At 48.3% G+C, this 13,973-nt stretch overlaps 1 protein-coding gene across 4 annotated transcripts in view; it reads right to left on the minus strand.

Annotated features, from left to right (window-relative positions):
* Nucleotides 1–13,973, minus strand: part of cd276 (CD276 molecule) — a 381,432-nt gene that overhangs the window by 315,121 nt on the left and 52,338 nt on the right. For all 4 annotated transcript variants that reach the window (XR_011588279.1, XM_070865080.1, XM_070865078.1 and 1 more), the window contains exon 2: nucleotides 3,734–3,910. Coding sequence is in view for 3 of the 4 variants with exons in the window: in XM_070865080.1 (XP_070721181.1) it covers nucleotides 3,734–3,794 (61 nt within the window). In the remaining variant the exon portion in view is untranslated. The remainder of the gene's footprint in view (nucleotides 1–3,733; nucleotides 3,911–13,973) is intronic.

Consider the following 13,973-nt stretch of genomic DNA (forward strand, 5'->3'; position numbering starts at 1 on the left):
CATCTTCAGTTCTTCAACACGCAAAGTCACAATCAGTGTAAAACAAAGCAAATATTTCAACGTGTTGCTATTAAAAGAAACTAACAATGTTGCGGCCGCCAGTTTGCTCACAGCTCCCACAAACGGCAATTGATAATGACCAGATAATCTGTTTGTGATACTGGTTGAGGGAAAAATACTGGCCAGGGCACCGGGGATAATTCCCCTGCTGCTCTTCGAAATAGTGCCATGGGATCTTTTACGGCGACCTGAGAGAGCAGACGGGGCCTCGATTTAACGTCTCACCCAAAAGATGACACCACTGACAGCACTCCCTCAGCACTGCACTGGGTGCGTCAGCCTAGATTTTGTGCTCAAGTCCCTGGAGAGGGATTTGAACCCACAACCTTCTGACTCAGAGGCGAGAGTGCTGCCCACTGAGTCACGGCTGGCAGTCAAACTGAATGAATTAGCAGTATACACCGTGGAATGAGGAGATTGGATTTTGCAGACTCTGCCGGTGGAGTTTGGAGGCTTCGATTACACTGTCTAGCAAGGAAGGACTGCATACGTCAATTTCATGTACTCTTGCAAGTGGCTTACTCAAAGTGCACCATTTATGGACCACCTTGTGATATTTAAACGCAAGGCTTCAGTTATACGCATTATCACATGCACGGCCAATTGGCTGCCAAAGTGATCGGATTCAAACAGACCTTCAACTCATTTCCCAGATCTACGAATAGTGTACCAAGGGTGTATCTGTGAACTGCAGCTTCAGGCCTCAGAGCTGTAATGTAGCTGAAGCCTTGCTTCCCAGCTACACATTCATAGAATCCTACAGCACAGAAAGAGGCCACGTGGCCCATCATGCCTGTGTTGTCTCTTTGAATATAGAAACAAAGAAAATAGGTACAGGAGTAGGCCATTCGGCCCTTCGAGCCTGCACCGCCATTCAATGAGTTCATGGCTGAACATGCAATTTCAGTACCCCATTCCTGCTTTCTTGCCATACCCCTTGATCTCCCTAGTAGTAAGGACTACATCTAACTCCTTTTTGAATATATTTAGTGAATTGGCCTCAACAACTTTCTGTGGCAGAGAATTTCACAGGTTCACCACTCTCTATGTGAAGAAGTCTCTCCTCATCTCGGTCCTAAATGGCTTACCCCCCCATCCTTAGACTGTGACCCCTGGTTCTGGACTTCCCCAACATTAATAAGAACATAAGAACATAAGAATTAGGAACAGGAGTAGGCCATCTAGCCCCTCAAGCCTGCACCGCTATTCAACAAGATCATGGCTGAACTGGCTGTGGACTCAGCTCCACTTACCCGCCTGCTCCCCATAACTCTTAATTCCCTTATTGGTTAAATATTTAATAAATTAAATAAAGAACGAGCTATCCAATTAGTCCCACTCCCCATAGCTCCGCAAATTTCTCCTTTTTAAGTATTTATTCAATTCCCTTTTGAAAAAAGTTACTACTAATCGGTTCCACCGCCCTTTCAGGCAGCGCGTTCCAGATCATCATAGCTCTCTGCGTATATAAAAAAACGTTTTCTCCCCCCTGGATTTTTTTGGGTCAATTATCTTAAATCCGCGTCCTCTGGTTAATGACGCCCCTGCCAGTGGAAACAGTTTCTCCCTACCTACTCCAGCAAGACCCCTCATAAACCGGACCACAGTGTCGGAAGATCAAGTGAGTGGAATTTGCGGGAATTTAATAAGAAGATATTTTCCTCCATCCGTTAATGTCGGCAAGCCATGAAGTGGGAGAAACTTTGTTCTCACACCAATTATTTTATTTTTACTCTCCTAAGCAAACAGAGGAAAATATACCCTGGTTGCATACTGAAAACCACTATGATTATGGGCAGCCAAAGTAAGTATTGAGGGACTTATTTAATTGAGGGGTTCGAAAAGAGTCACAGGCCAGAGGAACAAATCTTGACTGGTTTATGAGTGGTGCTGGATTGCCAAGATAGAATTATAGCCTTTCACTAACCCTTTACCCTCCATTATGATTCATTTTATATATACACTGTGGTCTGAAAACAAAAATGGAAACTATGCTAAGGTCAGGAAAGCAAAGACAACAGGGATTGAAGACTGAGCATCTGTTGTGATGGGACGTTATAGCTGCAGATAATGCAATCAGATGATTGATAACAGGCTGTAATAACAGCAAGGGAATTACTTTTAAGTTGGAAAACATCACAGAGCCATTGAGACCACAGTATCACTCTTGTTTCTGACAGTTGCAGTGCTGTGACAAAGGTGGACAGATGCAATTGCTGCCTGATAAATCAGAAAGACCTGCGTCATATAACTGGCTGCAAAAAAGGATGTTCTGCACACCAGGCACTGACTTATACATGGACGCACGCAACACACACACACACACACACACACACACACACACACGTCCGCTCTTCTGGAGAGAGTTCAGAGGCAGTCACCGGGTGAGTCCAGAGCGTTGAACCTTTATTCGAGTGCCCGTGAGATCCAAAACATGGCCCGAGCACAGTTCACGGCGTGTTGGAGCTGCACGTGACACGTGGCAAGATGGCCTCTCCAAGGGTGTCTGGCATATGGCTTCATTTCACTGTGTTCAGAGTTAGATCTGGATCCGACTCTGGAGTTCTACTGCTAACGCGCCAATGTGCCTTCAAAACCATTTTGCATCGACACAAAAGTGGCAGTATAACTTCTGTCCAAAAAGGCTTTACTGGTTCGTGACATCACTACAAGAACATCATCGGCCTACATAATCAAAAGAAGAAGGATTCTACAATGCCTCATTCAAGTAGGTTTGATACTCATGTCTATAGTATGGACCTACTGACAGGGTAGATGCAGAGAAGATGTTGCCCCTCGTAGGGGAATCTAGAACTCGGGGGCATAGTTTCAGAATAAGGGGTCACCCATTTAGAACTGAGATGAGGAGGAATTTCTTCTCTCAGAGGGTCATGAATCTTTGGAATTCTCCACCCCAGAGAGCTGTGGAGTGTCATTGAATATATTTAAGACGAAGATAGTCAGATTTTTGAACGGGGGAGTCAAGGATTATGGGAGCGGGCAGGGAAGTGGAGTTGAGGCCAAGATCAGATCAGCCATGATCTTATTGAATGGTGGAGCAGGCTCAAGAGGCCAAATGGCCGACTCCTGCTCCTATTTCTTATGTTCTTATGTAGAAACCGGCTTATTTAACCCAACAGGTGCGTGCCGGTGTTTATGCTCCACACGAGCCTCCCCCAACCCCTCTAACATATCTTTCTATTCCTTCCTCCTCATGTACACAGCTTCCCCTCGAATGCATTAATAGGCACTATATTTATGTATTAATACACATCTACATCAATGCATTAGTACAATCGTACAAATCTGTATCGATACATTAATGTAAGTCTATATCTACACGTTAATGTACACCAAATATTTTAGTGGAAATTTACAAATCAGGTTCATGACTGTGTTCTGTACATTGTTCATTAGCACAAATGCAGCACGGAGTGATGTCAATGAAAGTGTATTGCAAGTTCCTCTGATGTACATAGTATTGTATTAGAAGTTGGACAGAAACATTCCACTTTGCCAGGTTATGTCCCAAATATTATCACAAGTGTGTTCATTGTTGGGTTGTATTTACTCGGGCCAATTGTATTTCCAGTCGATTGTATATGGACTGTGTATATGGACTGTCTTTGCTTGAGAATCAGCCTGCTGTGTCGATGTGAGATTGAGGTCTTACCTCTACAGTGTCCCAGCAGCAGATGGAGTGCAAAGCATCCAGACAAGATGGCGGTATACATCTTTGAGCCCAGTGGTATATCGGGAGCGGAGAGTGAGAAAGCTGGCTTGAGGAGATTCACCTCTTCTAACTACACCCTTGCATTCAGGATTTCCCCCATAAAATTCAGCTGCATGCCTGTGGGGAAGACAAATAAACAGATGTAGCGAGTCAAAAGCCATAAATTCCATGTTAAAAAATTGACAGAATTCTGCTGTGGAAATAATTCACAATTAGATTTACATAGGAACAGGAGTCAGCCCATAAGATCCTGAAGCCTGTTCCACTATTCGATAAAATCGTGGCTGATCTGTACCTTAACTTGATTTATCTGCCTTTTCTCCGTATGCTTTACCTAGTTAAAAAATCTCCTTGTGAAGGCTTTGACTCCTGTTCTAGGGTATGGTTCCATGAGGAATAGCCACCCCTGAGGCCGTTAATCATACAGGAGCCTTCAGCGAGAGTCAATCACGTGGCTGTGAAGCCGACACTGTCTACACGCTAACGCTGTGTCAGCCATGGCTCAATGGGCAGCACGCTCGCCTCCAAGTCAAAGGTTGTGGGTTCACAGTCCCACACCAGGGATTTGAGCACATCAATCCAGGCTGACACTCCAGTGCAGTGCTGAGGGAGTGTTGCACTGTCGGAGGTGCCGTCTTTCGGATGAGACATTAAACAGGGGTGGCTATTCCCCATGGAACCATACCCTAGAACAGGAGTCAAAACCTTCACAAGGAGATTTTTTAACTAGGTAAAGCATATGGAGAAAAGGCAGATAAATCAAGTTAAGGTACAGATCAGCCACGATTTTATCGAATAGTGGAACAGGCTTCAGGATCTGCTCTCTCAGGTGAATGTAAAAGATCCCATGGCACTATTTCGAAGAAGAGCAGGGGAGTTATTCCTGGTGGCCTGGCCAATATTTATCCCTCAACCAGATAGACAGATTATCTGGTCGTTATCACATTGCTGTTTGTGGGAGCTTGCTGTGTGCAAATCAGCTGCCGCGAGTCCTACATTACAACAGTGACTACGCTCCAAAGTATTTCAATGGCTGTAAAGTGCTTTGAGATGTTCGGTGGTCATGAAAGGTGCTATTTAAATGCAAGCCTTTCATTCTTTCTTTCTCCAGGGACTTGAGCACAAAATCTAGGCTGCCACTCCCAGTGCAGTGCTGAGGGAGTGCTGCACTGTCGGAGGTGCCGTCTTTCAGACGAGCCATTAAAACCGAGACCCCGTCTGCTCTCCACAGGGAATAGCCACCCCTGAGACTTCATTCCTGAGGCCGTTAATCATACAGGAGCCTTCTACGAGCGTCAATCACGTGAATGTGAAGCCGTCACTGTCTGCACACTAACGCTGTGTCAGCCGTGGCTCAGTGGGCAGCACACTCGCCTCCGGGACTTGGATATAAAAGATCCTACGGCACTATCTCAAAGAAGAGCAAGGGAGTTATCCCCGGTGACCTGGCCAATATTTATCTCTCAATCGATACCTCAAAACAGAATCATCATCATAGGCAGTCCCTCGAGTCGAGGATGACTTGCTTCCACATCAAAAAGTTCACAGGTGTTTCATTGATGGGCCTAAAATTCCAGATCCCGAACTCAATCGTGAAGGGTGAAGATGCCTGTGCGTGGATTTTTTTAACGTGTGGTGATCGTTGCACATCAACCACCACACGGGCTTGACAGAGCTAGGCCTTGGTCCAGTGGCAAGGATTAACCAAGACGATTGGAGACCAGCTCTGCTGCACGGACCTAGTGCGCACACATATCGCAGTGTTGTCCCTGGGCCCTCGCCTCTTCTGGGCCCCGAACTCGCGCCTCTCCTGGGCCCCGATCACATCCCTCTACAATCTCTCGCCGCTCCTTCGCCCCGACCTCACCGCTCCTGCTGTACCTGCCCACGCTCCAATCACCGACATGGACCTTGGTGACGTCTCTCTTCGCTGCCGTTGCTCTCCTGCTCCAGCACGTGCTGCTCACTGGAGTGGTATCCCGCCACGCTGCTCCTTCCGCTCCCTGGCCTGCTCCGATGGTGCTCACAGGCCGGGGGGCGCACAGACTGCTGGGCCAGGCCACCACGTTGATCGCTGCTAATCAAACCAGTTACTGTGTCCCTTCCCTCTGAAAACAGATTATCTGGTCGTTATCTCATTGCTGCATGTGATGGCTTACTTTGCACTAATTGGCTGACAATAAATGCTGGCCTTGTATGTAAACTTTACTAGTGTGTAAGACTTGCCACCAGGGGGCGCACCTGCGGGAGACCCAAGGGTCACCTGCACACCCCGGGCAAGCAGGTATAAAATGCAGTCTACCATGCTGCTTCCTCACTCTGGAGTTACAATACAGAGACTAAGGTCACAACAGTTTGAGCTTACAGCATACAGTCTTGTGGAGTTATTCCGAACATAACACCGACAATGCCCACATCCCTTGAAGGAATAAATCATTTCCTACATTACATTTCCAAAGTCCATAATTGGCTGTAAAGTGTTTTGGGACGTCCAGAGGTTGTGAAAAGCGTTTTATAAAAGAAAGAAAGACTTGCATTTATATAGCGCCTGTCAAGATCACCGGACATCTCAAAGCGCTTTACAGCCAAAGTACTACTTTTGGAGTGCAGTCACTGTTGTAATGTGGGAAACGTGGCAGCCAATTTGCACACAGCAAGCTCCCACAAATGACCAGATAATTTGTTTTTAGTTATGTTGATTGAGGGATAAATATTGGCCAGGACACCGGGGATAACTCCCCTGCTCTTCTTCGAAATAGTGCCGTGGGACCTTTTACGTCCACCTGAGAGGGCAGACAGGGCCTCGGTTTAACATCTCATCCGAAAGACGGCACCTCCGACAGTGCAGCGCTCCTTCAGCACTGCACTGGGAGTGTCAGCCGGGATTTTTTGTGCTCAAGTCCCTGGAGTGGGGCTTGAACCCACAACCTTCTGACTCAGAAATTGAAATGTCTTTCTTTCCTTAACCAACTGTTGCACTTTGGTTGCTGCTCGTATGAAAGTAACTAACTCAGAATAGACAGGAAGGTGAAAGTTGATCCTTCTCAAGTCGGAATGGCTGAGAGGCAAGCCAGATAGATTCCTCTGCTTCCTGCCTCTGTGTATATTGACCACCTGGGCACAGCGAAGAGAGGATCCCATGCCTGTACTCAGGAGTCCAGCTACATTTTCCGCTCATTGATGGAAGGAATATTTGGCAGGCCGCCTGAAGGGTCGGGGTCCTTCCTGCCTGACCTTCTTCCAGTCACCGTGCCAAGTTCACTAATAAACCCTGGTACAGGAGCAGGAAAATCTGTCCCGCTGCCTTTCGTTCCGAGTCCTGTCCCACGTCAAAGTCACTTCCAGACCAGCTGTTAAAACCTTTCCACATCTGTGACTTATGACATAGCTTTGCTGAATCTGGGGGATTTCCAATCTCGCAGCGAGGGAGAAGTGATCGGAGTCAGCCAGTTGTTCAATGGAAATGATATACTGCGGCTCAGGACTGGGGCCAGGAGTTGAGTCAGACTGTGCCGGTCATCCTAGCTCTTTGTTTGCAGAACCGGCACAATAAAGTGGGTGTTTGACCACAACACCATGCTGGCAGTAGCAAAGCCTTCTCTGTTCTGTAAGAGTTACTGAACTAAAAGTAAATTTTTACCTTTTTTATTTCTGTGGTGGGACATCTTTTCAACTTTGACTGCCTGTGTCTTGTGTCAAAGAAAACTATCTCTCCCACTGTCAATATAGTCACTAATAATTCTGCTCTCTTGAGTATCCCTGATTATAATTGCTCAACCATCGGTGGCCGTGCCTTCTGTTGCCTGGGCCCCAAGCTCTGGAACTCCCTGCCTAAACTCTCCGCCTCTAGACCTCTCTTTCCTCCTTCAAGACGCTCCTTAAAACCTACCTCTTTGACCAAGCTTTTGGTCACCTGCCCTAATTTCTACTTATGTGGCTCAGTGTCAAATTTATTTTGTCTCTTAATAATTCTCTGCAGCGCCTTGAGACGTCTTACTACGTTAACCATGCTATATAAATACAACTTGTATTTTTAAATGAATAAGCAACATTTTTAAAATATTACACATCCTGAGAAGCTACAACTAAAAGGAATTTCGGTCGCGCCCCACGAGGTCGTTGCGGGCGATGACAGCGCCAGTCTCATGGGTCACGAACCGGGCCGCAGTCCGCCTGCGGGGCCAGAATTAAAGGGGAGGTGCGTTGCACCATTTGTTTTCCATGGCCAGCTTACCGGTTGCGGCCATGCCACGATATTGCGGGGTCCGTGCCGCGATATTGCAGCCCGGTGCTCCGCTTCTGTGCCGGGCTCCAGCCACGGCTCCCTGGTGCAGTGGTGGTGGGCCCCTTTTCCCCACTGCAGAGTTCGCAGCGTGCCCCCACCCCTTTAACGGAAGGGGCGGGCCCTGTGCCCCCGCCAGCGCTATGCGGCGCTCCGCGTAGGGTTGGTAATCCCCGCGGTTAACATCCCACCCCCCCCCCCTCCCCGTCCACCCACCCCCCCGCCCCAGTCCCCCGACATTGCACTCCCCTTTCTCTCGGGGTGGGGGTGTTAGTAACCCCAATTTCGCCACCAGGCCAGGACTTGCGTGCCTGGCGCAAGATGTCCTGCATCGCCTCTGTTACCGCCCCCAAACGGGGCGCGACCAAATTTCGTCCCCTTCATATTGTTCACTTGCATTCAGCCGCTCAACCACGTACAAACTCCAGCACGCTGACTGGTCCATTTCAGCTGGGCTACACCCAACCAATAAATTCGCCGGTAACCATCACTAAGGCACCATCAAACTGACACCGACAAATGCTGAAGTCAGGGAACATCTGTTAATACTCTATCAATACAATCGGAGCGGAAAGTAAGACATTAACAGCGTATTGGCCAGAAACGTGCTGGAGGCCACAGCTGCAACGACCTTGCCTGCAACCCAAGACCCCCCTGAGGACCACACAGCGCGATGAGCTTAAACACAGAATCATTCTTATTTGTTCACACCTTTGGAGATCCTGTCAGGAAGGAAGAGACACGATCGGAAGTAGGACCCTCCTCTTCCAGAAGCTTGATTATTGTCCAGGAAGGTTTGAAAGATAAAATAGCTGCGGGAGGAAATGAGGGATTTTTGACATTCAGTATCCAACTGGAAGCGGCACATTGCAATGGGAGCGGAGAGATCGGGACAAGCAGCAGTGCCATGCTTATATTGGCATTCCAAGTGAATCGAGCAGATGTCCTCTCTGAACCAACTTGAACCCATGGCCTTGGGAGATCGATTGATGTGTGAAATGAGGACATCCGTGCAGTGATTGCAGATCACGCGGGTGGTATCCTTTTGCTTCGCTCTATGCCAAGTTATGGTCGACTGAAGTCGATCATCCTTGCACAGCAAGTTAGTCAGCTGACATGTGCGAGCGACAAGAGGTGCCCAGCCTGAGCCAGGCTGTTTGCACCCAATGTATTGTGAGATGGAAGCTGCAAGGGCTGAAACAGGAGATAGTCAAGTATGGCAGCAGTGGAACCCGGGGTTATCCACATTAGGAGTATGTCTCTAGGAATCTAATCTAAAATGTATATTGAAGCTGATTAAAGCATCGATGTGAAAGCTTTTTTATATCTATCTTGATTAGAACGGAACAATTTGGAATTTATCCATTTTGAGATAAAACATGGCTGACGCAAATACAAACACACACAGACCAATGCAGATACACACACAGACACAGACACATGCAGACGCAGACACGCACACACAGACCAATGCAGATACACACACAGACACAGACACGCACAGACGCAGACACGCACACACAGACCAATGCAGATACACACACAGACACAGACACACGCAGACGCAGACACGCACACACAGACCAATGCAGATACACACACAGACACAGACACGCACAGATGCAGACACGCACACACAGACACTAACCAATGCAGGCACACACACACAGACTCAGACACACACACACACAGACGCAGACAAGCATGGACGCAGACACGCACAAACATTCACTCAGGCAGAAACAGGAAGAATGAAAGAATTTGAGGCAAGTAGAGACAGAATTACACGGACAAAGTGACGTAAATTTAAAAATATTTTTCCCCTATCTGAGCCAAGCCACAATAGATAACGAGATTTTCTTTTTTAATATAAAAAGGAGTACTTTCCTATTTTTCTGGATCAAGCATGTGTAGACTAGGAGTGCGCACCTTGTAAGTGAGAAAGTTGATGATGGCTCAAGAGTTGCGAATATATTGCATCATGTGACAGATAGTCTAGGATCATAAGGCTTTAGTCAGTCGTTAATTATTGTAAAGTGATCGAAATCACAGCCAAAGTACACACAGTACTTTTTTTGAAGTGTAATCACTATTGTAATGTGGGAAATGTGACAGCCAATTTGCACACAGCAAGCTCCCACAAACTGCAATGAGATAATGACCAGATAATCTGTTTTTGTTATGTTGACTGAGGGATAAATATTGGCCCTAGGACACCGGGGATAACTCCCCTGCTCTTCTTCGAAATAGTGCCATGGGATCTTTTACATCCACCTGAGAGAGCAGACGGGGCCTCGGTTTAACGTCTCATCCGAAAGACGGCACCTCCGACAGTGCAGCACTCCCTCAGCACTGCACTGGAGTGTCAGCCTAGATTTATGTGCTCAATTCTCTGGAGTGGGACTTGAACCCACAACCTTCTGACTCAGAGGTGGGAGTGCTGCCCACTGAGCCACCGCTGACACTGTGGGGGGTCAGCAAACCCCAATTATAATTGTATTGCAAGCTCAGAACTTTGCTTGAAAATGTGTTCCATAAGTACCAACGAGTAACATTTTCTGCTGGGATTACTATTCAAGTTACATTCAGGAGAAGCTTGCTCTTTCACACACACAGGCAGTGCGCTAATTGATTAGCTACTGGATCCAGACTGACTGCAGCAAATAGAAAGCCCAGTCCACTGGATCTGGTTCATCTCTGGGACAGTAGAGGCATGTCACTGCTGAACAAACCATGAGAGTTAGTGTATGCTTGCAGGTTCTTTCTGAGATATCGGGTTTGGTTTGATTTATTGGTGTGTCAAACATTGTACAATGTGTAGACAAAGGGCCCCTTTAAAAAAAATACAATGGCGTAAGTCTCAAAATATCAACTAAGCACCATGACTGCAGTCTTGTGCGTCATCCAGTGTCTCAGTGGGCAGCACCCTCGCCTCTAAGTCAGAAGGTTGTGGGTTCAAGTCCCACTTTAGAAACTTCAGCACATAAATCTAGGCCGACACTCCAGCGCAGCGCTGGGGGAGTGCTGCACTGTCAGAGGTGCCGTTTTTTTGATGCGATGTTAAACCGAGGCCCCGTCTTTTGTCTTGGGTGGATGTAAAAGATCCCTTGGCGTTATTTCGAAAAGCACCTCACTGGCTGTGAAGCACTTTCGGAAGACTTCCCTTTCTCTAAGTCAGAAGATTCGGGGTCAAACCCCATCTTAGCACCAGGGCACTTAATCTTGGCTGCTGAACAAGCCATGACTTTTGTGTGCGCTTTTCGGCTCCTTCTCTAGTACAAGATTTAAAAGATCCCGTGGCACTATTTCGAAGAAGAGCAGGGGAGTTTTCCCCGGGTGTCCTGGGGCCAATATTTATCCCTCAACCAACATCACTAAAACAGATGATCTGGTTATTATCACATTGAAGTGTGTGGGAGCTTGCTGTGCGCAAATTGGCTGCCGCGTTTCCCACCTTACAACGGTGACTACGCTCCAAAAGGTATTTGATTGGCTGTAAAGCGTTTTGAGGCATCTGGTTGGTCGTGACAGGCACTATATAAATGCAAGTCTTTCTTTCTTTCGGCTCGCAATTCAGCGCGGAGGGAGTATTGCATTGCTGGAGTTGGCGTCTTTCAGATAAGACCAACATGCCGTTTGAAGAAGAGCAGGGCGTTTACCTGGTGTCCTGGCCAACATTCATCCTTCAACCAACACCAGCACAACAGAGTATCTCGTTATTCATATCACTGCTGCTTGTGGGATCTTGCTGGATGCCAAACGGCTGCCGTGACGGCACTTCAAAAAATATTCCATTGGCTGCGACGCGTTTTAAGACACCCTGAAGTACTTTATGACTTTAATTTGCTTCCCATAAACTCCAGGACATCAAATAATTTATATGCACGGACAGTCACAGGCATTTTCCATTGAGGTCGCATCCATCCGGGTTTTCCAGATGAAGTTGCATCAGCTGATCAGGAGATGGCAATTCCCAGCGGACATTTCTTAAAGTCCCAGCAAATGTCCTTAAATATGAATTATTAGATGTCCTGGAGTCAGAAAAGCATCTTAAATATTCACGCTCTCAGAATGTCCAAAGATGTCACGCGGGAACTCTCTGCAATGAAACGAAACCCACTCTCAGATTGTCTATCGTGACTGCAGATTGGTTGGATGTTCAGATCCTGCCTTCCGGGGTTGCCGGATCTTTGTGAAGGTGTCGGCGGACAAGGCGGTCCTCAGAAGGGGACTACACCAGCGTGAGAACACACCAGCGGTAGGTCGGGGTCATAAAAAGAAGCAGCGCGAGCTGGTGCAGGAGGGCGGCGGCAGCGAAGAGTGACGTCATCAAGGTCCAGGTCGGTGATTGGAGCGTGGGCAGGTACAGCAGGGGCGGCGAGGTCGGGGCAAAGGAGCGGCGAGAGACTGTAGAGGGACGAGATCGGGGGCCAGGAGAAGTGAGTGTTCGGGGCCAGGGGCTCAGGTGCAACACGGGGCCAGCCCACACTGCGATATGTGTGCGCGCACTAGGTCTGTGCAGCAGGGCTGGTCTCCAGATGTCCTGGTTAACCCTTGCCACTGGACCAAGACCTCGCTCGGTCAAGCCCGTGCGGTGGCTGGTGTGCAACGGTCACCCCACGTTAAAAAAAATCCACGCACAGGCATCTTCCACCCTTCAGGATGTAGTTCGGATCCTTCATGGAAACACCTGTGAACTCATCCTTTTTTGGCATGGAAGCAAGTCATCCTCGTTTCGAGGGACCGCCTCTGGGAGTGTGCCATTGGTGCACAATGCAGACCTTTGCTTCAAGGGTTTTATTACAATTGGCTGAAGTTACTTGTGTCACCGCCCTGCCCCTTCCGACGGCTGCAGGAGCCTCGAACATTGCTGCCGCACGTGCCCAAACTCCCCACACCGCGGAGTGGGGCGGAGGCTCTCCGGCTATTCCGTTAGACGGAAGCACTTCAGACGGGAACGGCCGTGCGCGACACATCAGACGCTGTTCCCGTCGCAAAACCTGGGACTTTCAGAATTGAGAGATCGCCCGCAACCCCCTCCCCCCACCCCCCCACCCCCGCCCATTTCACCAACAACGTCCACCTCAGAGCGGGAGGGAAACGGGGCACCGACCAGCTTAGCCCACCTGCCGCTCACTGCAGTGCGGCCCCCTCCCAGCTGGAAGAACGGTGCCAACTGCGAAGAAAACAAGGTGCGTGGAAGTGGCGTGCGGGATTTAAAAAGGGCACGAAGCCAATTCCGGATTGTGAGAAGTTAAAAGTCGGAAAATAGATGCCGCGCTGAGACCAAGCAGCAATGGGCACGACACAGTTGGAGCCGCTGGCATTGTGTCCTGGCCGTCCGCCAATCTGCTGACAGAAGTGACCCGTCGACAGCTTGGGTTGAGCAGGAACCAGACTGTTGCTCTGAAGCGATTCAAAGTGTTGCACATAAGAACATAAGAAATAGGAGCAGGGGTCGGCCATTTGGCCCCTCGCGCCTGCTCCGCCATTCAATAAGATCATGGCTGATCTGATCATGGACTCAGCTCCACCTCCCTGCCCGCTCCCCATAACCTCCCCTGTAAAAGTAAAATCTGCAACTCACTTCCCCAAAAGGCTGGGGATGCTGAGACAATTAGAATTTGCAAGGTTGAGATCAATAGATTTTTGTTCGGTCAGAGTATCAAAGGATATGGAGTACACAAAGCAGGTAAGTGGAGTTGAGGTGCAGATCAGCCATAATAAGAACATAAGAAATAGGAGCAAAAGTAGGCTATTCGGCCCCTCGATCCTGCTCCACCATTCAGGCGCCTCTAAAAGTCCTGCAGCACATACAGGGGTAGAATGTACTTTGCAGGGAGCTGACAGATCCACGCCCTGACCTGTCCTCGGCCATACAACAACTTGCATTTATAT

The sequence above is a fragment of the Pristiophorus japonicus genome, chromosome 21 (genome assembly GCF_044704955.1).
Source record: "Pristiophorus japonicus isolate sPriJap1 chromosome 21, sPriJap1.hap1, whole genome shotgun sequence".
Taxonomy (NCBI): Eukaryota; Metazoa; Chordata; class Chondrichthyes; family Pristiophoridae; genus Pristiophorus; species Pristiophorus japonicus.